Source organism: Pseudomassariella vexata (genome assembly GCF_002105095.1).
Source record: "Pseudomassariella vexata strain CBS 129021 chromosome Unknown BCR38scaffold_2, whole genome shotgun sequence".
Lineage (NCBI taxonomy): Eukaryota > Fungi > Ascomycota > Sordariomycetes > Amphisphaeriales > Pseudomassariaceae > Pseudomassariella > Pseudomassariella vexata.
Window position 1 is genome coordinate 254,226 of NW_024467957.1, and position 23,887 is coordinate 278,112.

Genomic DNA, 23,887 nt, shown 5'->3' on the forward strand with positions numbered 1-23,887 from the left:
AGTATAATATTATAATCCTCGTAGTACTAGATAAACTACTTCGTATAGTGACTACTATTGTAGTGGGGCCAGGCCGGACATCAGGGAAATAGGTTACGGAGCAAGGGAGGAAGTTTATTTTCTCTTCTTTAAGAGTGATGCGTGCACCTAGGGGGGAGGATGCTATAATGCAGTAGTGCGCAACGTTATAGTATCTAATTGAATGGGATTCACCTAACCAGTGGGTTCCCCTACCTTTTCGTATCAAAGAGGCACAGAGGCAGAGTAGGACACCAGTCTATTATCTTGATCCCCTTCTCATCCCTTTATTATCTCATTCAATCATCATCTTCACCTTCGCTTTTCAGTCAGTTAATTAGTTACTCAGTTATTCTGTGACGGGCTCACTGCGAAACTATACAGCTCAACATGGCCAAATACTGTTAATTATCTAAGTGAGGAGGAAAGTAAAATAAGCGAGTTTTCCGAGAACACAAACTATGTTTTTATACGCCCTCGATGGTTCCTTTGTTGGATCCGGACGCAAGGTTCTTGCAGCTCCGGATCCCATTTCAGACACAGCCTGTCACATATTCAGCTTATCTTTACGTTCGAGATCCTATTATTCTGCCTTTATCTTAGCCTTGGCAATACAGGAGCTGCTACCTTGCCTTGATCAGGCCAATCCACTGCTAGAGAAAGCTTCAATTCGACTCCCAGAGCCAGATGTCTTGTTCTGAGAATTATCCCGACACGAGTCTTAGACGCACATCCGATGTCTATGGGCCATCAAAAATGATGAAGCCTGGAAAATAACAGCTGAAATTGGCCGCGAGCTATGCAGATTAAGTTTGGCCACTATCAAAGTGCTGAGACTTAGTGTAGAGCTCCTCGGCTCTTATTTGGAAGATAAAAGGACACAGAGACACGAAAAACAGCAATCATCATCATCAATCAGAGAAAGAGAGCATCAGCAAGAGAGAAAAGAGACGAATCATCAGCGATCGGAGAGACAGAAGAAGGAGAAAAAGGGAGCAAGAGTAGTACGGGATTGGACCCGAACACCACGGCTTCAACACTCCTTTTCTGAAGAAGAAGGACGCAGAGAGATTCAGGCACAGAGATTCGACCAGTGGAGCAAGACCCACAGAAGAATAGCTCTTAAGAAGAAGAAGAGAGAGATCACACAGCAAAGATTGGAAGAAAACACGCAAGGCGGACCAATCTTTCACATCACTACGCAGATCTCATTCGAAAACGCTTACATTCCCAAGAGATTAAGGCAAGATAAGCAAGATGGGAGCGACGAAAAGCTCTTAACTCCAGCACCTACTACTGGAAAGCAAGCAACTACGCCGACAACAAGCGACTCGGCGACAACTACAACAAGCGACAACGTCCTCAACTACGAAACTCGTCATTCACCTAGCTCTGATCAGACCATTCCAGTCAAGATCAACGAAAAATTGAACCAGATGGCTCAAGCTTTTGTTGCGCCGTATGCTATTCCCGATGTGGCTCAATATCCGCATCTCCGCTTCGACGGCGATGGCGTATCTGGCTGGATTGAACAGGTCACTCGTATTTTTGAGAGAGCTCGACTCAATGATATCCAAAAGATCATTGAAGTCCCGTACTGGACTAGAAATGAAACCTATCAAAAAAGGGTGAAGGCCGTTGTCAATCACCTTGACGACTGGAACGCCGCGACGAAGGCTTTGAAAAGTACCTTTGCAATTGGAGATCCTAGCCAACTTCGGGTTGCTTATGATCGCCTAAAAGACCTCGAAAACCAGCCCCTATTATTGAATCCGTCAAAGATCTATACGTACTGTCTTGATCACGAGATCCAAGTCGAAGAGACGAAGGATACTGCACGAGTACCAAGCGACCTTGACTGCACTCGAGGCCTGTTTGAGAGGATCCACGGTCACAGTCTTGAAGATATTATGAGCAAAGGCAAGATGACGTATGAAGAGCTCTTCAAGATGGAGTACCCTCAAGCCCAGAAGTTGGTACGAGGATGGGCGAAGAATAAGGTCAGCTTGGACAACCATACAAAGCGAGGAGAGAAGACTCTATCCTCTGATCAGGAAGAAAAAAAGCCCTGAGTATCTCCCGTCCGTCTTTACGGAAAGGGCCACTGAAATACGAGTACCAGCCACTCAAATAACTCAGGTATCTCAACAGAGGCACCCACATTCTAACCAACCGGAGATGGATGCCCTTACGGAGAGACTTAAAGCCTTGGAGATACGATTGAACCAAGTAGGTCCGACTGATTAGAGGCATCAGATGGAAGACATGAGAGCTGCGTATCAACCACAGCAGCCTTGGGGTCAACAACCGCCTACGTGGCAGAATGGAGACCAGCACAGCGATTATCAGCGCCAGGCTCAAGTGAATACTGTCAGGACTCAAGAACCTGGACAATATCACTCATATCCAAATCGCTGGGGCCCTACAACTGGAAACTGTTTCTTTTGCGCTACGCCTGGCCATCTTGTCTCACGGTGTACCCTAATAAAGGACTTAAATCGTGACGATTTTCTTCGATGGGATCCGATGTACAGAGCTTATTATCTTGGTGGCGATTACGAAGGAAAGACCACAATCCCGGTACCGAATTGGATTGACAAGAAAGCCAGAGAAGAGGGCAAGCCTATCCTGAAGGAAGTTTGCGACTGGGTTATATCTAATAACCTTGATCCAAAGTTGAAGGAGCTTGCTGCATACTATCTCAGGCGAGATTTCAATCACACGTCTAATAGGCCTGTCACAGACACTACGTTTCCGCCCCAGGATCAGTATCAGCCATCACTGAATCAAGCACGACCCCGGCTTTCCACAGTCCGGCCACCTACTCCAGCCCCAGCGCCATCGGCGGACGTAAATGTGAATTTGATACTCGGCCCTGAAGGAAAGGAATTCTTTCCCGAAAAGCCGGTGAGAAACTATGGGAGCCTTTGGTCCGATCAGTCGACAAGCCTGTCACGGAAGTCCTTACTGGATCAATCGTTGAAGAATTGGAAGCCCTTGACGAGGCCAATATTTCACTTGCGGAAAAACGTCAAGGAGCCAGGCTACTGCCCAGACGCACTAAAAGAGCAAAGAGAGCCTTCTTCTCTGAGGATCCCGAGACTGACTTGCCGCCAAGCAGTTCGTCTGATCAGACTGCTACGAATGAGCCCTCATCTGCTGAGCCGATCTCAAAGTCTAGCGATCCTTCGGTCCCTGAAGGGCGTATTAGCGAAGGGACTCTGAACTTGACTGCCGTGGAATTTTGGACTGACAAAGTCAGCGAGAACTTAAAGTCTAACTTTAAGATCACCTGGGAAGATTGCTGCAAATTCTGCCCTGAATTTCTTGAAGGCCTGAAGCGAGCTACGGCTGCGAAAGGCGCAACCGGTCTGAAATCTTGGGATGAGGTGGTCTACCTGACTAGGGAGGAAGTGCAAGTCCCAGAAACATCCGGAGTTGGCACTCAAAATGTGTTAGCCCAGGTGAATGCGACCACGTCTGATCAGACGGGCATTGAAGCAGCAGGCTTGAGAAAGGTGACGGACTACATTGCACCTTTGCTCAGAATTGCAGTACGAGTTGGACCAACCGGCAGAGAAACCCCGATTATTGGAATCGTTGACACTGGAGCTGAGACAAGTGTGATTTACCTCTCCTACGTCTACAAGCACAAACTTGTGACGAGAACAACAAAAGTCACTATCCGAAGCTTTACTAGCAGCTATGAAGAACAAACGATATTCCGAGGAGTCGTTGAGGCTCTAATATGGCTAGCGGGGAGGTGTATCATGATTCCCCTGTACGTCATTGACGATGAACATGCCTCTCAGCCTCTCTTACTAGGCATGAACTTCATTATAAGAGCAAGGATGTCTTTTGCTTTTGAGCAAAATACTATTATCGGTAATATGATTTTTGGCTCGACGAAAATTGTTATTCCCCTGGGGGCTGTGGAAGAATCAAAGCATGCCCTGAAAGATGTTATGGATATTTCGGAAAACGGACAGCCGGTAACAATGGCCGCGTTATCGGCGCTCTAAGGCCTAAAATGGGGCATGATCAGTCTGATCAGAGGATGACAGAAGCAATACGGAACATGACAGGCAAAGAAGCGCTTCAAGCAAAGAGCCTTTGCTTATTTGGTTCAGGAAAGGATACTCTGGAAGCGAGCAAGAGGCAATAAAGGACGTCGACGAGTGGTTGATGATCCTGAACACCAGAGGGTTATTATCAGATCTTTTCATCAAGAATTAGGACATCGCGGACGTGACGCCACTTACCGAGCCGCGACAAGGCAGTATTTTTGGAATGGGATGTACGCCTATATCAAGAAGGCACTTGCTTCCTGCGCACCTTGCCAAAAGGCTTCCGACAACAGGGAGGTGGAGAGTCATCATTTTCCCCGGCCAAACGAGATCTTTGCTATATGGGTAATGGAAGTTCAATTCATGCCCACCGATAATAGCTACATTGCAATTGCAGAGGCTCGCTGTGAATTAAGCGGTTATCTCGTGGCGAGAGCAATTCGAAAAGTAGACTCGGCAACTATTCGGGACTGGATCTGGGAAAGCATCATTCTCAGTTTTGGTGTTCCTTATCTGATCAGAGCAGACGGAGGCTCAGAGAATCGAGGGCTGGTTACTGAGCTGCTTAGAAGTCTTGGTTCTAGAGTTAGGATTGGATCAGCTTATCACCCACAGTCTCAAGGAATCATCGAGGTAGGACATCGACCGATTGCAAAGGCGTTGATGAAGCACACTGAAGGTACTGGGACGAAATGGTCGAAGCACTTGGCTGCTGCCGTTTTTGCAGACAGGGCTACTGTTCGAAGCCCGACTGGACTATCCCCTTTCTATATGGCTTTTGGATTCCATCCAGTATTGCCTATTGAAACAACAATTCCGACGTGGAGGATTATGAACTGGGATTCCAACACATCAAGGGACGACCTGATTTCAAGAAGGATTCGAATACTTGAAAGGCACGAGGAAGACGTCAAGCTTGCTACGAGAAGACTAGCAGAGTCGAGGAAAAACGCTGCTCTGAAGTCTGATCAGAGAGACAAACACAAGATGAGGCACACACCGCTACGAGTGGGCGAGCTGGTATTACTATACGATATACCGAGGCACATCGACTTATCCAGAAGTGTGAAGTTAAAGTACCGTTGGCGTGGCCCCTATATTGTTCACAAGATATCACCGCTTTCTACTTGTCAACTGATGGAAGTTGACGGCACAAAGTTGCAGGGGACATACGCTTCAGATCGTCTCAAACGCTTCAGACAAGACAAAAGAGGATTTTGGATGCCTCTTGACGGACAAGAGGACGACTGGCTATCGTATGGACTAGGTCAAGGAAACAAGAATGGATATAAAGGACTCACGGATGAGGACGTGGGAGAAACCTTGGTTGAGAAGCAAGAGGATTGGCTTGTTGAAGCCGACAGGGAGCCAGTGACTAACGTTGAGGTTAGACTTCCGGATAAGAGGGTGGATGGGTACAGTAAGATTGACAATGATGGGTTTTTGGTTTGATCAGGCGTATTGTTTTCTTGCGTTTTCTCTTGCTTTTGTTTTGAAGTTGTTAACAGTTACGGAGTTTTTGTGCTTCTGCAATTATGTGGGTAATGGGGAGGCGATATGTTGATATGCGTGATTGGTTCAGTACTGCAAGTGCACAACGGTTGGCTATTGCTTCATTTCAGCCCCAGAATCCCTTGCCTTGGCCACTGGGACTTCCTTTGGCTCCCTGAGCCCCCTCGTTGCTTCTGACAGCCTGGGAGCTGTGTTCCTTGTATTGGGCATAGAGGCGCCTGAGTGCGTTCAGGCCAAAGCTGATGGCCGCGGGAGAGTTTGATGAAGAGAGGTCACTCACAAGGGGAGGAGCCCACGTTCCCTCTTGTGGACGGGTGCGCAGACAGACAAAGTGACTGCATTCCGGATGCCCACATGGACGCAACGAACCTCTGCGCTGCTTGGATGGTGTCTTCGGCATGATGATAATGATGATATTGGTCTGATCAGACTGGTTCTGAAGTCTATGAATGGTTGGAAGTGATGGTGGGAAGAAAATGCCAATAATAGTTGACGATTGGTCAAGAAAAAGATGGGAATGACTTCACTTACGAAGACTTCTTGTTGTCAATTGGCAAGACCATTTTAGGCAGCAAAGCGGTTATCGACGTTACGATCGTAAATGGAAGGAGCGACTATACAGGCAGAAGCGACCAGAGAAGATTTTCTGCTTCTACTTCTAACAGACCTATTCTACAACTCCATCGAACAACACGGCAACTTCAAGCAAGATGCCTTCTGGAAAATCAAAGAACTCGTCGGCCAACGAAGAGAGCCGGCTGTCCTCGATACGAGTGACATTGCAAGGCTGCCTGTGGGGACGCAGCGCAAGGACAGCTTGATTGCAGGGCGGTGGAATACGTATGTACGGTGGAAGACGATACCGCTGTCACAGTTGGGGGCAGGCCTTTGCCTTGCTTCCCGAACCAATGGAAAGGCTGGGACGCCTATGAGGCCCAGTTGGCTGACAACGAGCGAGCTGCAAAGGGGGCATCACAATCCCAGGTGGACAAACGAGCAGTGACAGCAGTAAGAGAGGACGAAGTCCAACACTGCGATCGCTGGGAGAAGGGGAATTTTTGTAGTCACACAGGTTCGATTGTCTCTGAGGACAGAGAGACGAACCTGGGGGAGGAATGTAGCGGGGTAAGGCCGGACGCCAGGGAAGATAGGTGACGGAATGGGGAGGATCTTTTGCTTTGATGAAGGAGGCTTGTGGCAGCAACTTTCTTTTCGAGGACGGACCCTTTCTAATGGCTTCTTCATCTTTTCGATTCGACAAGCAATAGTCAGCCATCATCGCACTCTTTTCAATGCATGCAATTCAGAAGCTTCAGTTCATGATTCACTTACACGTTCAAGGGATAGCTTCTAAGAATCCATCTATCCTTTCCATTTTAGCCTTGACAACTATGAGACATTGTGTCTTGCTCTGATCAGAGCAATCCAGTACTAGAGACAGCTTCAATTCGACTCCTAGGAGCCAGACGTCCTATTCTGAGAATTATCCCGACACGAGAGTCTCAGAGGCACATCCGACCAACTTGCGCACAAGACTTATAAGAGCTTCGCTCTTACGGCCAGCACCATGATCTCCGTCTGATCAGACCAACAGATGTGATCTATTGGTACTGGAGCCGTCTGTTCAGTGTGTTAGGTGATAGGTACATCCTACCGACCGCCTGACCCCGTTTCAATAACTATTACCATCTCTCTATTTTCTAGTAGGTCGAAGTAATAGGCCCTCTTACGCTTAGTGACGATAAGCTAGTCTCGTCTATATTCTAGATATCGGAGGGGTCTATGTTACGAACCGTTGGTTCCTAACCCACTAAACCAACCAGGCCCGATGGCAGGCCGCAGGAATCCCGACACGGGAAGGAAGAACTATTACCAGAAAGACAGGAACGGTCACGTGACCTGGATCACCACCAGATCAGTGAGCCATAAGTTGGGCTCACCGAAGGATCACCAATGGATCACCTTCTGAGCTGTGAGCCGGAAGTGATCCAAGGAATCAGTGAAGGAGAGGTTGGCTATATAAGGGACAGGACTCCCAGGCATTTCATAGATAGACAGTCTCTACTTCAGTGATCAATCTAAGCATCAATCTAACCCATTGGTGAGACAAACTGCCTTGACGACTCTATTCCCAGTTACCCTACTTGAATACTTCAGTTACCCCAAAGCACTATACTCCGTACGTCAGACCCCGATATTATTGCTTGAGGACTCCGCAGCAGGATTTACTTACTAGCACAAACCCTTACAGACTCTTTAGTGGTTTACGCAGCTAGACTATTAGAGGTTTCTGTGAAGGTCAACCCTCGCAGACTCACTACAACCAGGTGACTTACAGCTGGAACACCTGCCATGGCAGTGTCAAATGGGAAGCCAATCATAACCCTTGTAGGAGCCCCGCCAAGCGTGGATGACTTAGTCGCGCTCCCTCAAACCTAAGTTGTCATCTTCTTTCCTTCGCTCCTTAGAGTAGAATCTTCGTCGATAGCACCTAATCGAGGTCTCTACCAATGCGATGCAACCCAGGTCGTGACATAGGGCAACCCCCCATGGGGTCACGTATCATAAGGTCTCGCGTAGGATACCGAATATACGCGCAACTTGCGCGAGGCTTTCCTCAGGATTCGTCTGCGTATAGCGTACAGCGTCCTATATCTTTGAATCTATCGCGATCGAAAAAATACCTTGATTTGGTAGAGATGTGGTGGTTTGAAGATGAGCTCGTCGAGAAATTGGCCAAATCGGTGTCCAGCACCAACTTAGGCAAGCGAGTCCGAAATAAGTGGGGTGTGACAAGGGTAGTACATAAAGTACTTCCACAGTACTCCGATGGATGGATACCTTAGCTAGCTTGGTCGTGCTGTAGCATGATCGCAAAAGATATAGCTGTCTAGTCGCAAAAATAGCTTGGTTGCTGACATGTTTAAGACTACTTATGCCACAGACAACGTAACGTTGAGTTACACCCACTTGTTACTGGATGTCAAGTCGTTGCAATGGAATGGTGGCTCATTGTATGTGCTTGGCAACGGCAAGTGGCTAGTGTCTACATCATTGGTTGCGCTCCAGCTCTAGCCAAAGTTCAGGAAAAAGTGGACAGAAACGCGATTCACTCATCAATTAACGCGAAACTCGGCCGTAGATCAGTCAAACCGTTTAAGTTACCCGTTTGCGGAACTCTTCTCTTCCATCCGTAGAGGCAAATTTATTCCGTCACAAGTACTTCAAGTTCGTACTGTGTCTGGCTGTGTTTTCATGGGATCCTGACAACGACAAGCTGGTCTGGACGACAGACAATTGAGCCGACGGATCAAGATGGCGACCGACGAGGACGAGCGGCGCATGTCCGTAGACGGCATTGAAGATGCAAAAGATTCCAGTTCAAGCAGCGAAAACGAAGACTCTGGCGTTGATGAAGAAGCCCCAGCAATTGAATGGCTGGCAACAAGCCGCGAGAAACGATCAACGGCCGGCAACCGCATGAAGTCCATGATCGCCGCCGAAGAGCCTGACGACGAGCTTGAACTCCTTTTCGCCGAGGATGGCGATGATGCCGGATTCACCGACGTGGACGACGATGCATCGGACGTACACATGGAATCATCCTCGGATGACGAGGATGCGCAAGAGAATGCCGACGATGACGCAGGAGAGAAGGAGCTGGAGAAGCAAGCACGCGAAAGTCGGCAAGCCGCGCGGAAGCGCAAAGCGCAGGAGGTCATACCTGTTAAGTTTCGCAAGAAGGTCAAAATCAATACAAACACTTCTACTTCCACTCCGTCAACAGCGACACCACAGCCGAGACCGAAAAAGAAGTCAGAGCGCACGAGCTGGCTCCCGACCCCAGCAGATATGCCCACACGAGCTTCAAGGCGAGAGACCACTATGCTCAGCAAGGAACAACTACATCAACAGATGATTGATAGAGAAGTCAAGCGCCTCAAGCAGGTCGAAGCCATGGAGCGGAGAGCCAAGAAGATGGAGGCACTCAAGAAGCCACCCATGACCCAGGCGCAACGACTCGCTGAGGCCGCCATCGTGGAGAAGAGGAACGCCAAGAGCCTCAACCGATGGGAAGAGGCCGAGAAGCAGCGCGAGGAAGAACGCCGGGCTAAGCTGGCTGCACTGAATAATAGGACGCTCGACGGCCCGGTAGTCACATTCTGGAGCGGTGTTGGAGAGTGGGTCGATGGCAAGCTGAAGCATGTTGGCAAGTTTGTGACTATTGAGGAGAAACCTATCAAGAAGAAGCGTGCTTCTGCCGTCGGCATAGAAGATTCTCCTGAAGCTCGAGAAAAGGACAAAGACACCCACAAGAACGTTCCGAAGGAAACGGACACGCTAGCTTCGTTGACCTCTAAACCATTGGATGGGACGGGGTCTGGTCAGCTCCGTGAAACTGCAGGAAAGCTGAATACAGCAAACGCTGAAGCCCCACCACCGAACCAGCCTGAAAAGAAAGAACAACCGCTTGATGGACCGCCTCCTGCACTAAACGAAGTGGAGATGCAGGACTCAAACGCTCCAGAGCCCAAAGACCCTGAGGTGAGGCCCCCAGAAACGATGACAGCTCCAAAGACGCGATCTCCAGAGGCCAATCCCCCTGAAATAAAGCCATCGGACATGAGGCTGCCAGAAACGAGTCAATATGCCCCTAGCATGTTTGCTCTACCCCAGCAGTCACAACTTATGAAGGCTCCAGAGCTTAAGCCGCCTTCTAATAGTTTTTTGGCCCCACCCCCTGGAGTCACACAGAGTGGACTGTCTATGCCTATGTTGGTTTACTCTTCATCTACCAACAATACTTCCGACGTCCTCGCTCCACCAAACACATCACAGAGACAATCTCCACTTTCTATGCCACAGACGAATACAGGCCCTCCTCCGGCCCCAATACAGTCTGCGCCTCGCCAGGATCAGACGGCGTGTACCGCTGCTCCCCCTCGAACCTCTTCTAAGCCGCTTGGAAACCTCAAAGCTACTCACACGAATGCGCCCAAGAAGCAAGCCAATGTAGCCGAGCCAGCCCCTCCACCTCGGCCGTCACCACCTGCCAATGGAAAGGCAACGCGGAATTGTTTCATTCTCCAAAACTTTGATGAGAATTCCATCAAAGAAAAAGCCGTACAGACACGTATTCTGTTCGGCAAGAAGATGAACAAACTAGGGAGTAAGTTATACACTCAGGCCAGCCAGCATAAGACGATGTGCTTTACTGACATATGCCACAGAACCAGCGCACCCCCCCAAATGCATCATCACTAACAAGCCAGCCCTTTACAAGGACCCCAAAACTGGCCTGCCCTATCGCGACAAAGACGCCTACAAAGAAATCCAAAAGTTACAGCGTGGTGACTACAAGTGGAGTCGTCTTGTGGGCGCGTGGGTTGGCACTGGCTCTTGTGCCGCAAGGGGGGTCCCAGCTCGATTTCTCGACCCGAATGCTCCAGGACCGGTGAAGAAAACCGAACTTAAGGAGTCTGATGATTTGACGAGTACCAAACAGGAGGAACCCGGCCAGGCGAAGACTGCACCGGCCACACCATCAACTGGAAATGTACAAACTCAACCAGCAACTACAACGCCTGTTTTGGCTCCGCCCGTTGCGACTGTGCCTGCGGTGGCTACAACTCCTGCACCAGCTGGAACCTGCACTACAGCTTCGGCGAGCGTGGCGCCTTCATCTGCGGCTCTCATACCTGCAACAGCTGCGGCCGTCCTCCCGTGAATGCCTCCCCGTTAACTCAAGCTGCGGCAGCGTTTCACCGATAGGGGCTGGGTAGTGCAAAGCGGCCACTTTGTGCTCGATGTATCCTCAGCTGTGGCACACAATGTGTATAACACTTGACCATCTCAAGCTCCAATGGGGACATTATATATAGACAAAGTTCCACACTCGACTTGCGTCTTTACTGGTGATCAGATTCAGACCGATGTCTTTTCAGAACTGGAAGCGTAGCACCGTTTGTGTAATAAACAAGTGCGATCGTGTTCTATCTTCATAGCATTTTTTGTCGCAGCCCCATAACAGTAGGTCCCATGACAGACAGTCGTTCTGGTCGGAGATGCCAGAGCTTTCTGAAGTCGTATGATTTCCGACCACCAACATGCCTTTGGTGATGCTCGAACACCTTTTCCGTGAATGTAGCTCAACTCCTAAAACTCCAATGCGATGTCCATTGCAAACTTGGTGTTCTGGTTCCCACGTCGTGTTCATTTCTTCCCCTTCTTCTTTCCCTGCCTGTCCTGGTATGAGGGAAAGACGATCTTGGATGTTTTCCTCCGCTTCTCAACACGCTTCTTGTCATTCTTGCTGCTTGAGTTTGACTTGGTGGAATCCACCGCCATTGCGACTGCAGACATCTCCATTAGTTCCCAGACTCGAGCAGTTCACCAAGGATTTTACTCACTGGCATTCACGGTTGCGTCGTTTTCCGTGGCCGCCTCTCCTTCCGGCTCATCATTGTCCACAATCTTCATCTCGGCATCCGACTCAGGTTTCGGCTGTGCGGCTATCTCAAGTAACTTGGCCGACAGACGCTGCATCCGCGCTGCCTCGACAGGCCCAAAAACCTTCTTCTTGAGGCGCTGGTTGTTGACCTTCCTCGTGCTAGCTCTTGAACTTTTCGCCATTGTTGCGACTGGTCTTTGCGATCCCTGGTGGTTGTTGCGACGGAGTAGTTGGTTGCTGAAGGTAGGAAATCTCGGTGGTCTGCGGATCCTGGTCCAGCCTAGAAATTCTGCCCGCTGCTGTCCTATCGATAGTGGCGTCTTTTTGGGGCGCGGCACTAAAAGCTTTGACACTTTAAAAACAGAAGGCGGTAAGGATTTATCCCAGCTCTCGGAAGCAACTGCTACTCCGAGGGACGACGAGGAGAAGTGGTGATAGTTAGGCTTCTCTCCTACGAAACAAAGCAAAAGCTGCGTCCTTTTGGCCCATTCGTGGACTTGGAATCTGTTGCATCGTGCTAGCATTGGAGTCGTCAGTTTTTGGAACAGATTCTAAGCATTATTCTCCCGGCGAAAACCAACGAAGACCATAGCGAATCATCGCGTCCTGTTGTGGGCATTGGTACTTCTTGCACAGCGCCGAAGCCCTGACTGACCCCGAGCCTTCCCTATGGGCCATGAGGCAGCCAAAAGCCCAGCACGCCTGCCTTCTTAGCAAAAATGGCTTCAACTTCGAATTCAATTAGCTCTGGCGAGATCGCACACCTCCAAACACAGTTGGGCACTTTTCTCAACAAGCAATTGCAGTCGATCTGCGCCATCAATGGTCTCAAGCAGAGTGGGATCAAGGCGGACTTGCAAAGACGCATCATAGCCGGTACGGTTTTGCTTATTTTCAGCATTGCGCATTAGTAGCAGCGCTGAAACTGCCTTCCCCAGCTTCTCCCACGTTCAAGTTAAAGCTAACCTATTTTCCGTCCAGCCCTCGAGGAGAATCTCCATGCAGACCCAGCGCGATACAGCCAGATCCGAAGCTCCATACAGAGGGAAATGCCCAACGGTCGCGGTCAACAGCAGAACAACGGAACAATGGGTGGGGGCTCTGGACGCGGCGCTACCTATCCGGCGAATGCTATACCACAGTCTTTTGGACAAAACGGCTACAACTATGGTCGCGGTGGATATGGTGGCGGCGCGTCAGCTCCCCCGCCCCAGAAGAAAGGTACGACCCAAGTCGAAGTGTTGCCCGACCAAGCTAACCTTGCGCGCAGCCCTTGAATTCAAGCGAAGCCCTTTCTATACGATTGAGTCTATGATCGGAGAAATACGAACTTGCGAAGGTAGGTGACAAGCTTATTTATGACACTTTGGTGGTCACAGATGGCCCCTTGTTCACCCGCATATGACCCTGCCTGTACCAATGGTCGCAATTGCCAACTGCCTTCGTGGGCAAGCTAGCCGCATTCTGACCTTGCGTCTTCAAGCCATTCATGAGCGCATGCTGACCACAGAAACACTAGCCATGTCACAACACCGTAACACGATCACGATTCCGCTCAAGACGAGCGAATTTCGTGACGCTGATCGCTTTGCATACGACAAAAACCTCAGAGTCATGATTCTCTGTGCTGAGGATGATCAAGGGCCCCAAGACATTTCTTTCCCCCATCAATCCGAACTGAAAGTGAACAGCGGCGAGATCAAGGCAAATCTCCGAGGTCTCAAGGGCAAACCAGGATCGACACGGCCGGTGGACATCACGAGTTTTCTGCGCCTGGACAAGTTCTCCTACCAGAACAACATCGAGTTCACTTATGCCCTTACCAACAGGGTGAGCAAATACAGCCTTCCAACAAGTGACAGCCAAGTGAGCGATTTTACTCTCTTTTCCAAGTGGAAATCGCTTTAGCTTCACTGAATCCGCTTTCACCTGACCCCCTTACTTCTTTTCTCCTTAAAAGGTGCACCCAGTGCTGACACTCCGAATAGAAATTCTATCTTGCGCTTTACGTTTGTAAAGCGACCCCGGTGGAAGACCTCGTGATGAAGATCCGGGGCAAGAAGATTGCCAGAGCTTCTGTCATCCAGGAGCTCACCAAAGCTGCCCATGACCCAGATGTCGTGGCAACATCACAGGTCCTGTCACTGAAGTGCCCCTTGAGCTACATGAGACTGAGAATTCCGTGCCGTTCGGTTTCTTGCAGTCATATCCAGTGTTTCGATGGCACTTCGTATCTCCAACTTCAGGAGCAAGGTCCCCAATGGGTTTGTCCGATTTGCAACAAATCAGCACCGTTTGACAGCCTAGCAATTGATGAGTACGCCAAGGATATCTTAGACAACACCTCGGAATCGACCGAACAGGTAACCATCGAGCCTGACGGGCAGTGGAGGAAGCAAAGCACCGCAGAGCCGGAACCTAAGAAGCCCAGGCATTCAGGTGTGACGGCTAGTGTCATTGACGATGATGACGATGACGTCGTTCCATTGGATGACTTTAGTGTTATCAGCATGCGGAATACGCAGACTCCAAGTCGATCAATGCTAGGCACGCCCGCTTCTATGTCGGTCAATGGTGGTCCTACGTCGGCTAATGGCTCGTCGTCAGGCACCAGAAAGCGGCCGGCAGAAATCATCGACTTGACCCTCAGCGATGATGACGACGAGCCCATCATCCGCGCGCCCAAACGCCAGAACCCGGGCCCGACGCCGACTCCTTCTGCAGCTCCGGCTCCTCCTCCGGCTCCTCTTCCGGCTCCTCCGGGACTGAGCTTTCCCAATTTCCAATATTCATGAAGCTTGTCGTGACTCTGATCCTGGTTTTGGCTTTGCATGGAAACGGCGTTGGCGGTAGACATGATATTATTGCAAGGAACACGGAAAGGCCACGGAATATACCACACTGATTCCCATCTTGAGTTATGGAGATTTGCTACCGCACGACTGAATGGTTGAATTTACTCATCGCTGCTCTTGTAGCACAGGTTAGACCGTAGTTTTTCCATTCAGCCGTCGAGCCCGATATCAAAAAATGTCGATATTTACCATACTACCTACGTTTTCCGTACCTGTCAATTTTTCTCCAAACGGAAGATTAGCGATGATGGAGATGGGGATGGACAACGTTCGATATAGAAATGTGCAAAAGGAATCATCAGTGTTGTCGTTCCACATTACGTGCAATGTAGGCGACCCAGACAGGATTCGAACCTGCAATCTTCACAGTACCGTATACGAAACCGAAATGTGATGCGTTAGCCATTACGCTACTAGGCCGCATATATCAGCGTGTAAGATATTTGCCATCATATCTCCCGTTGATCTTGAAAAGAATGCGCAATGGATGTATGAGCCGTCCGAGAACCGCGGGTTTTGAAGTCTCAGCGTGGTCGGAGGCGGGGTTGAAGGGAAGCTTGTCCTCAAACTTTTGAAGAAATAGTGGCGGCCCGAACGTCAGAAAGCTCGACACGACTTTAGTAGCACTGGATATAATCATGTCAAAGAGATTGGCCCCTATTCCCAATTTTACACCAAATACCTACTTTTCTAAACTTCACAGTCAATTCAAATCAATTGGTATAAGGCTAAATTTGATGCGATTTTCGTCTATTTATAAGCTCTAAAATCCTTGGATAGTACGAGGTTTCGAAGTAAAGGCTTATAAAGCTACCACGACTTCAAGTCGAGTACCGACCGTAGTTTTAGGCTGATTTTCTATATAAAATCAGATGGTTCTTCATTTCTCTCCACTTACAGAAGTTCAAAAATTTGAAGTATCACTTAATGTCTAACATGACTCCTGTTAAATACACATTTAAATAAAGCTATACACTATCTAGTCCTATAGTTATTACGGAGTGACAGAGGTACTATTATGTTTTAGTGTCAAGGTGGATATGAGGGCCAGACTTTTTGACAGTGATTTTACTTGGAATTCAAACGCTAGTAATTGCACTTTTACTGCTGCGGCAGGCGATGGCTTGTTTATACTTTATCTATCGCGGCGGACGTAAACTAACTACATGCCATAGTATGTACGGCACTACCAATGACGAACTTTTACCACTGTGAGTGTTATTCCAGCTTGAATCAAAGCCATCTTTCAAATGCGATAGTGGTTCGGTCCTTTAGTACTTAACACAAACATCGAAACGCATTCTTCGAACTGGAGCCAAGCGGATGCCTACCAACTCAGCCGTCTAGGAAGTCCAATCGTGTTGCTTCCTAGGGCACGGCATTGTGATCGACGAATATGCAGTAATCCAATAATAGAACACGGTCTCGAAGCTGTTGCAGCGCCTGGCTAGTCACCCAAGGTCTTCTTCAGCTCGGAGACGGTGCGCGCAATCGAGGCATTGCTCGCGAATGCTTTCTGCATGCATGCATCAGGCAACATCCCGACTGAAAGGAGGGGTTCGATTGAAGTTCAAGGGTACCGATAGGCAATCAACTATAGCACGGAACCTTGGATATATCAGTCCGTTCTGCACTACCGGGTACGTAGTAGGGTGGACAGAATACTTCGGAGGATGTCTGCTCCGTCCTGAGTTCCACAAGGTAGCATTAACCTAAGTCTGGTGAGCAACTTCCCCGAAATAATAACTGACTTGGTGCTCCGGCTAGGTGATGATACCCGGTGTCCACGACACCAGCTCTCGGCGCTTTGGAATCGATGCGATACTTCACACCTACAAGACCACTATCCCATATAATATATACTGTCGAACCCCAGTGCCAAAATGCTTTGTTATTGACATGGTCGACTTTGGAGTCACTTAGGTCTACCCGCAACCTCAACTCAACTCTGATGATGACTTGAAGGTAATTTAGCTCACAAAGTTCTCGAGCTGGGCGAGCACGAGAAAATACGAGGCACGACGAACAGTGGGAGGCATACTTCGAAATGGAATGGTTATTGATGCAGGTTTCCAGTATTACCTCCAATAGTGTCGACTGGCCACCGCCTCAGTTTACCTTGTATCATCATCTCCTAGGATACCTGGCACTGGCGGATATACAATTCCAGGAAGCTTCCATTGCTGTGCAAACACAGGCTTGAGCTATTGAAAGCCACAGCACCAGTGCACTTATTCTGAAGTAGAAAATCAGCGGCTCGTAATGATGATCTCAAGAACGTCTTGCTGCTATGGGAACCTATTATACACATTATGTAATGTGAGGTCCCTGTGGAATCCTTGGTCTTAAATCATCCCCGAGCAGAAGAGTCTGCGTCAAATCCGGTAACATATCGAAGTAATCCAGAATTATCGGCATCTCAACCTTGAAGTCAAGACCTTCATAGACTCCGGATGGGCTGCAAATCGCAATGACCAGCTAGGGTCACGGACCAAAACAACACACTCTTCCGCTCACGCTTCGAACCAAACGACCAGAAAATCAAACCATCGGGTATCGTAAGCCAGAAACGTCCCTTGAATGCCTCTTCAAGATTATCGTAGAAATTTCTGGGGATTTTCCCGTTATCTTAGTTTTCTCATTTTCTGTCGTGGTTTCGTATGGTAGGGCCTTGCGATTCTCAGCGTCAAATGAGACCCGTGTTGTGGTCGGGTTTCAAGGCCATAGGGGGAGTGGGGACAGTGAGAAGGTGCATTATCGTGGTGGACGGCAAAGAAAGAGGAAAAAACGGAAGTCGCTTTTGGAAAATTTCCTCTAGTGCATGGGATCCCTCAGGCATGGGAGGACCGTGGCAGAAGTGTGACAAGTTAAATGAATATCGGGGTTGTCCAGATATGAGTATTGCCACAGATAACATTCTCATCATGGATCAATCATCTATAAAAGTCAGTGGAAAAACTAAAGAACAGAGGCAAACTCAATTTACCGAAAGTCGTGCCTGACGGAGCGCTCGAAAGGATCGTTACATCAGATCAGAGGGAGGTCGCGATACGTTTGTCTTACTGACATACAGATAGCTGGCTCCTTCAAAATACAACTAGCCGCGACAAATATGCTCGAAGACCAGACGGTCGAGCCAAGGGTCCCCGAGGTTATCGTTGCGTCCAAAGCCCACGGAGTGGGATATGAGGTACAGGGCGAATTCGTCCGAGAGCCAGTCTAAGATGAACCGGTACTCGTCGCTCTTCTCCGTTTTCTCTTTGCTGCCGAAGCTCTGCACATAAACCTCCATGATGAGCGTGCGCCACTGACGGGGGTTACGATAGCACACTTTGTGGACCGAATCATCCGTCTTGTTTTCCCATTGGTAAGACAGTTCCTTCGAGTTGTATGTGTGGGAGACCATAGCCAAGATCGAATCCAACAGCGCAGTGCCAACTCGCTGTTGACGGTACTCAGGGCTAACCATGATATATAGTCTGCCCGATTCCTTGCTGTTGGTCTTGAGGGAACCAAAAATACCACGACCGGCGATGTCGATGAACACAAAACCGATGACTGCGTGTGTTTCCTTGGGATCATAGGGGTTGTTGTATTTGTCAAGAGCAACAATGAACGGCATCTTTTCTTTCTTGCAGTTCTCTAGGATGTGTTTGAAGCCCGCAGGATCAACAGGGTCTTGGTCCACAGCATGCCAACCCTCTTTGATCTCATGATTGTAAATGGCGGCAACCCCGTCCATATCCGCCTCACAAGCTGGTCTTAGGTGACAGGGATGTCTGCATAGGAAGCGATTCTTCCTCTTGGCTTGCTCCTCCATGAACTGACGCCCCTCTTCCTCCATCTGACGCCTTCGTTCCCTTTCCTTAGCCACTTCAACAGCTTTGGCCTCAGCTTTGGCCTCAGCTTTGGCCTTTCTCGCCTTTTTTGCAATGACTCGTCTGATTGCCAAGGCAGAGCTCTCCGTTAATTGCTTATGCGCCAAGTTGGACGAAAGTGGCTGCTGGCTCGGTCTGCTTGTGGGGGCTTCACAGGGAGCGACAAGCTCGCCAGTCATAGTGTCGACATCACAGTCCTCGTGCTCAGGGACTTTTTCATCAAGGAAGGAAGCTCTCACTCCCGGAATTTCTTGAGCCCAGGACTTGATGTAACCAGACATGATCGACGAGTGTTCAAAGTTTCCCTCGACGCTGACATTGCTATCGGTGTCCTTCTTTTGAGGCTTGGCACGCCGGGGTTCATTCCAGTCTTGGTCCGCTAATTCTTTCTCTGGAAACGTTCCGCGAATGTCTGGCGTACGTCTAGCACTCTGAACTCCAACGCCGTCGTCACTGATTCTAGCCATCCACTCATCGCTTTCAGCCTTTTCAGTTAGAGCAGCACCGGTTGTAGAAATTAAGGCATCAGCCGTTGGCGGCATGACCTTCTGAGGGCTGCCCGACGTTGGGCCAACCGGTGCTTCAGGTGTGCGAGCTACAGAAGTAACCGCAGTTGATCCATGAAGACCGGGTTTGGAGGGCGTGGTAACCGGTGTTTTCTGTATCAAGTTAAGCATGACTGGGGGCGCGCGAGGGCGTGACGCGACCAGCTCAGGCGTCGTATAGGGCTGGGGACTATTATCCGAATTCTGGGTATGCTTAGGTGACTCTTGAACATCAGGGGTGGAAATAACGGGCCGATTGGTCTCAGGCTTGACCGCAGCAGGAACGAATGGCTTATAATAGCGCTTGATGGTTTGCTGGTCCAATGACTTTGCAGCACGTGGGCTCTTTGCAGCGGGCTGAATCTTCGCTGGAGTTTGGTTATTCGCAGCAGGTTGACTCTTTATAGGAGTTTGGCTCTTGGCAGCAGCTTGACGATTCGCAAGAGCTTGGCTATTCGTAGGAGTTCGAGTTTTTGTAGCCCAGCGGCTCTCTGGCAGCTGATTGCGGTCAGGCTGCGGCACAATGGGAACATCATAAACCCAGGCCTTTGAGTGAGACATATTGTGATTGTTTCCTGACAGAAAATTGGCGTTCTCAGTAGTCATGCGACCGTTAGAAGTGACAGAACCTTGGCCATCATGAAGGTGAGGTGTTACAGATACGGTTTGGGGAATGGCTGCAGACCCCATCTTCGCCAAAGCAGCGCCAGAATCACGATCAGTCTCGTTGTTACAGACATCACTTGAGTCTTGCAGGTGAGCCTTCGATGCAAGGACATAGCTGCCATTATACTCTTCGGTCTTTTCAGCGGCGTAGCTACCGTCGTCGAGCTCACCATGCTTGGATCCGTGAGTCTCCCCTTGCTGGACTTTCTGGGTGTTGAGTTCGACAAAGCCACCATTGCCTTTCGGCTCACCGGGATTGCCCTTGGAGGCGAGACCATTGCTTCTCGGTTCATCATGGCGAGACCCAAAGTCGGACTCAGCGTTCAGGCCACCACGGCCATCGCTATGATGGGACCAATTGTCCAGCCACGCCTGACGCTTTTTCATCTTGAATCCGTAGTCAGAAGGAACCTGGAGATCTTTGGTTAGTTCTGTACTGGAATGATGAATACAAGTCACTAATGCCAAGCGCAAGTACTCAATACATTGGCGCTATTGCTTGATCTTTAAAAAAATCAAGTCGTAACTGCGAGTTGCGGGTTCTCTGACGGGAGTGAATAACATGCAAGTCGGGGTTGTTACTTGCTCAAAAGCGCAGTCATACCAGGTACGGGAAATCAACCTTGGTTAGAAGGACTCAGAGGCGGGAAATGGCAGGACATAAGAGGGAAGGTGATCGTAGCGGTGACACTGCTCATGCACCCCATCGAGAGTTGATAAGCTAATGGAACAGATGAAACCCGGGGACTCACTGGTAATGAGGTATTTTCCAGAGACCAGCGTAGTGCCTGTTTTCTCAAAGGCCAATGACTTCAGACAAGGTGCCGTCTCGATGACCGTGTTGAGTGGAGGAAACTGCCAACAGGCGATGCGACAAATTTGAATATCTCAAGGTGCTGAAGCAGTCTCGCCACGTAGAGAATTGGGCAGTGAGCTCGCAATCTTGGGATAAAAACCTAGGCCAGGCGATTTTAGTACCACTGTATTACATTTCCCAGCGCAGACAAGCGCCTGAGGGTTCAGTGATGGAGATGGAGAGGTGGAGACATGAGAGGCAGGGAAGCATAAAAATATGGACAATGCGAAGCAGGCAACTTATTGAGATCAAAACTGTCTACAGCGGGATGCGCTGATAACAAGATGATCGGTGGAAGGCGATGGTTCCTGACATAAAAGAAGATGGCTTTGTTGTAGAATCACCAAATCTTTATTTGGGGATGATGAATGGTGTTGAAGGTAGAAGGGAAAACTTCGATCTTGCGGGCCAGGTTGCAAAATTTTGTTCTGCCAGAGGCGGAAATGGCTTTATCACGGGCGCACCTTCCCTACTTGTGTCCTGCCGCAGCTTCCCCAGTTTCAGTCGAAGCATTCAAGAATCAAAGGGCGAGACAGGAGTTAAACAATGTCAAAGCGAAGATGCGCAGGCACGTTTAAAGTAACTTGCCATTGTCTCGTCAATCTCGTTAATCACGAAGTCATCTGCAACTGCCTGCTTCAGTGTCCAAAGGCGTTCAGCAGATGTACTAACTTGAAGATGAATCCAGGGATAAGCTCGGTTTGCTATGGTGTTTCTGAGTATTGGATTGGGTTGAGATGGGGAATGTGGTCTAATGATTGAGTTCTCGACTTTAGTCAAGCAACAGGAAGCTTATTCAAGGAAGTCAGATGGAAGTGGCGATGCTGGTGATCGTTTGAAGGAAGAATCACTTAGGAGTTAGATTAGGAATAATACAAATTTGTGACTGTGTGGCATTCCAGAGATCTAAGGGGCCAGGGCCAATATGTTATTCCTAAACGCAACCATTGCGTCCACAAACCAAGCCACAGAGTATAATGCGAGGCAAGATGCAGTTGTACAACCATGGTAACCTGTTTCAAGTGAGAGAATGCCTTGAGGCCACATTCATGGTAATGTGAATTCCATGCTCGCTGGAAAGGTGACAATGTTGTGCACATAAGTCCAAGTAGTTGTTTACCAAAAGAATACTTTCATGGACTTCCCAGAAAAGTGAGGCTGCAAGAATTGCAAATGACATAATCCAACAAAGTTGTAAATAGTGAACTCGAATAAACTGGTTTACATGATTTATATTTTGGTCGGGAATTGAAGCGACTTGTGACGGGGGAGAGAATTGTTGCCGCGGGCATTGAGTTGAGATGTAGTGAAGAAAATCACGTGCTGTTAATCAAGGACCCAGAAAGAAGCTCGCACGGAGCATTTGATGTGAGTTTCCACTATCAAGTACATGCCAGGCAACCATATAGTAGGTGCTTTTCCTCACTTCATTATTGAAAGTTGAAGCCAGCTCAACGATTCATGAAGCACGTTGCGAGATTGAGCAAACATCACATTGTCCCAACAAAGCTCGGCTTCAAAGAGCTGGGGAAATGTTGTCGATTCTGCGAAAAGCTCGGCTCAAGGACAAGGAGATGAGAATTCTCATGCTGTGAGCCGACTAGCTGGATAGGCTGGATATCAGGTGCTGACAATATTGGAGAGGGCTTGACAATGCCGGTAAAACAACAATCGTTAAGAAGATCATGAACGAGGATGTCAATACCGTCAGTCCCACACTGGGATTCATAATCAAGACGATCGACTACGAAGGGTAAGCTGCTACTTCACCATGCCCACTGAGAGAGACACCCGAGTTGACACTGGCCAAGCTACAAGCTCAACATATGTAAGTTGAAGGGCTTCATTTTGGAGGACTGTTGAGCTCATAACAGCAAGGGGATGTGGGCGGACAGAAGACTCTACGTTCGTACTGGAGGAACTACTTCGAAAAGACAGACGCCCTGATTTGGGTGGTGGACGCGACGGATCGACTGCGAATCGACGACTGCAGGGACGAACTCCATGGTCTTCTTCAAGAAGAGGTGCGTCCATGCTTTTGTGACAGGCGCGTCGCATTGTGCGAGACTGACTGTGACGCAGCGGCTTTCGGGTGCAAGCCTTCTGGTCTTCGCAAACAAGACCGACGTGCAAGGATGCATGGATGAAGCCGAGATACTCCAAGGCCTGAAGCTGAAGGCGATCCGAACTCACCAGTGGAATGTGTTGCGATGCAGTGCCATAACGGGAGAAAACTTGAATCAAGGCCTCTCGTGGGTAGTGGAGGACGCGAAGGCACGGCTATTCCTATACTGAATTGAGGTGGATGAATGCAGGGGAACAACAAAATGTGGGGGTTCAGCCAATGGCGGCTTTCCTCCACAAAGCCCATGTTTCGGCATCATAATGCGAGCCTGCTGATGACGCATTGTCAAGCCTTGATTTTGCAGTGACAGGACTTCCGAATAAAGAGGAGTTCGTCCCTGCTTGTTTCAACAGTTCTGCTGAAGGCGACTTGGGTGAATAAATACATGCCACGAGAGGAAATCAAGAACTGAAGGCTTCTCAAGCACTCCAAAATTGCTTCCTAGACTCAGCGCTGGTTTGTCTTGACAATGCAAAGAACAGTCCATAGAATACGACTGAATAAACCATCGTGTTATTGATTGCAGGGGTAGCCCTTCTTCAGCCGAAGGGCACAGATGTTGAAACAATCCCTACGGCCAGTCAGAAGCTGGAAAATGGCCATGCCAAAGTAGGGTTCTCCAAGCGCGGATCTCCTATGGTCTGAGCGTCTAAATTGAAATAAACATTTGTGACAAAGAACATTGAACCGCTTCACAGGGCTGAACAGAGGACCAAAGCCATAGGAAATATAACCGGGCGACTAACGACATTCCAAGTTTGTCTCTTGTCAATGCTCTTACCTTGGATAAGTCGCTACTTTTTGTATCACTCGATCGCCTTGAAATTCGTGGTTTTCAATTTTTGCCCACATTTTGAGTTGATAATCGCCTGCTGCAGGGTTCAATGTTCGTGTAGTAAGCGACCAAGCGGCAG

The 23,887-nt window shown here is 49.0% G+C and overlaps 5 protein-coding genes and 1 non-coding gene across 6 annotated transcripts; 3 read left to right on the forward strand and 3 right to left on the reverse strand.

The window, feature by feature from the left end:
* Positions 1-8,912: 8,912 nt before the first annotated feature.
* On the forward strand, positions 8,913-11,325 carry BCR38DRAFT_333469 (YL1 nuclear protein-domain-containing protein; the record flags this gene model as incomplete). Its single annotated transcript, XM_040855231.1, has 3 exons — positions 8,913-9,860; positions 9,987-10,767; positions 10,829-11,325. 3 exons carry the CDS (start codon positions 8,913-8,915, stop codon positions 11,323-11,325), a joined length of 2,226 nt encoding a protein of 741 aa, XP_040719487.1.
* A 485-nt stretch (positions 11,326-11,810) lies between these two features.
* BCR38DRAFT_405250 (uncharacterized protein) lies at positions 11,811-12,230 on the reverse strand (the record flags this gene model as incomplete). Its single annotated transcript, XM_040857944.1, has 2 exons — positions 11,811-11,950; positions 12,008-12,230. The coding sequence occupies 2 exons, from the start codon at positions 12,228-12,230 to the stop codon at positions 11,811-11,813; spliced, it is 363 nt and encodes a 120-aa protein (XP_040719488.1).
* Positions 12,231-12,767: 537 nt separating this feature from the next.
* Positions 12,768-14,843, forward strand: BCR38DRAFT_333250 (PINIT domain-containing protein; the record flags this gene model as incomplete). Its single annotated transcript, XM_040855204.1, has 5 exons — positions 12,768-12,924; positions 13,030-13,233; positions 13,319-13,387; positions 13,559-13,914; positions 14,037-14,843. The coding sequence occupies 5 exons, from the start codon at positions 12,768-12,770 to the stop codon at positions 14,841-14,843; spliced, it is 1,593 nt and encodes a 530-aa protein (XP_040719489.1).
* A 393-nt stretch (positions 14,844-15,236) lies between these two features.
* BCR38DRAFT_t74 lies at positions 15,237-15,323 on the reverse strand. Its single transcript has one exon. It is a non-coding gene; the product is annotated as a tRNA-Arg (tRNA).
* Positions 15,324-18,000: 2,677 nt separating this feature from the next.
* On the reverse strand, positions 18,001-20,379 carry BCR38DRAFT_520491 (uncharacterized protein; the record flags this gene model as incomplete). Its single annotated transcript, XM_040865160.1, has 1 exon — positions 18,001-20,379. One exon carries the CDS (start codon positions 20,377-20,379, stop codon positions 18,001-18,003), a length of 2,379 nt encoding a protein of 792 aa, XP_040719490.1.
* Positions 20,380-22,184: 1,805 nt separating this feature from the next.
* On the forward strand, positions 22,185-23,500 carry BCR38DRAFT_419398 (ADP-ribosylation factor family-domain-containing protein). Its single transcript, XM_040859310.1, has 5 exons — positions 22,185-22,439; positions 22,491-22,601; positions 22,660-22,676; positions 22,727-22,872; positions 22,931-23,500. The coding sequence occupies exons 1-5, from the start codon at positions 22,381-22,383 to the stop codon at positions 23,141-23,143; spliced, it is 546 nt and encodes a 181-aa protein (XP_040719491.1). The 5' UTR covers positions 22,185-22,380; the 3' UTR covers positions 23,144-23,500.
* The last annotated feature ends 387 nt before the right edge of the window (positions 23,501-23,887 follow it).

Bases quoted from the DNA above. Each gene is read 5' to 3' on its own strand.
- BCR38DRAFT_419398 (XM_040859310.1), top strand. From the start codon at position 22,381: ATGTTGTCGATTCTGCGAAAAGCTCGGCTCAAGGACAAGGAGATGAGA. The intron at 22,440-22,490 runs GTGAGCCGACTA...ACAATATTGGAG, and splicing joins GAGATGAGAATTCTCATGCT to AGGGCTTGACAATGCCGGTA. The intron at 22,873-22,930 runs GTGCGTCCATGC...ACTGTGACGCAG, and splicing joins ATGGTCTTCTTCAAGAAGAG to CGGCTTTCGGGTGCAAGCCT.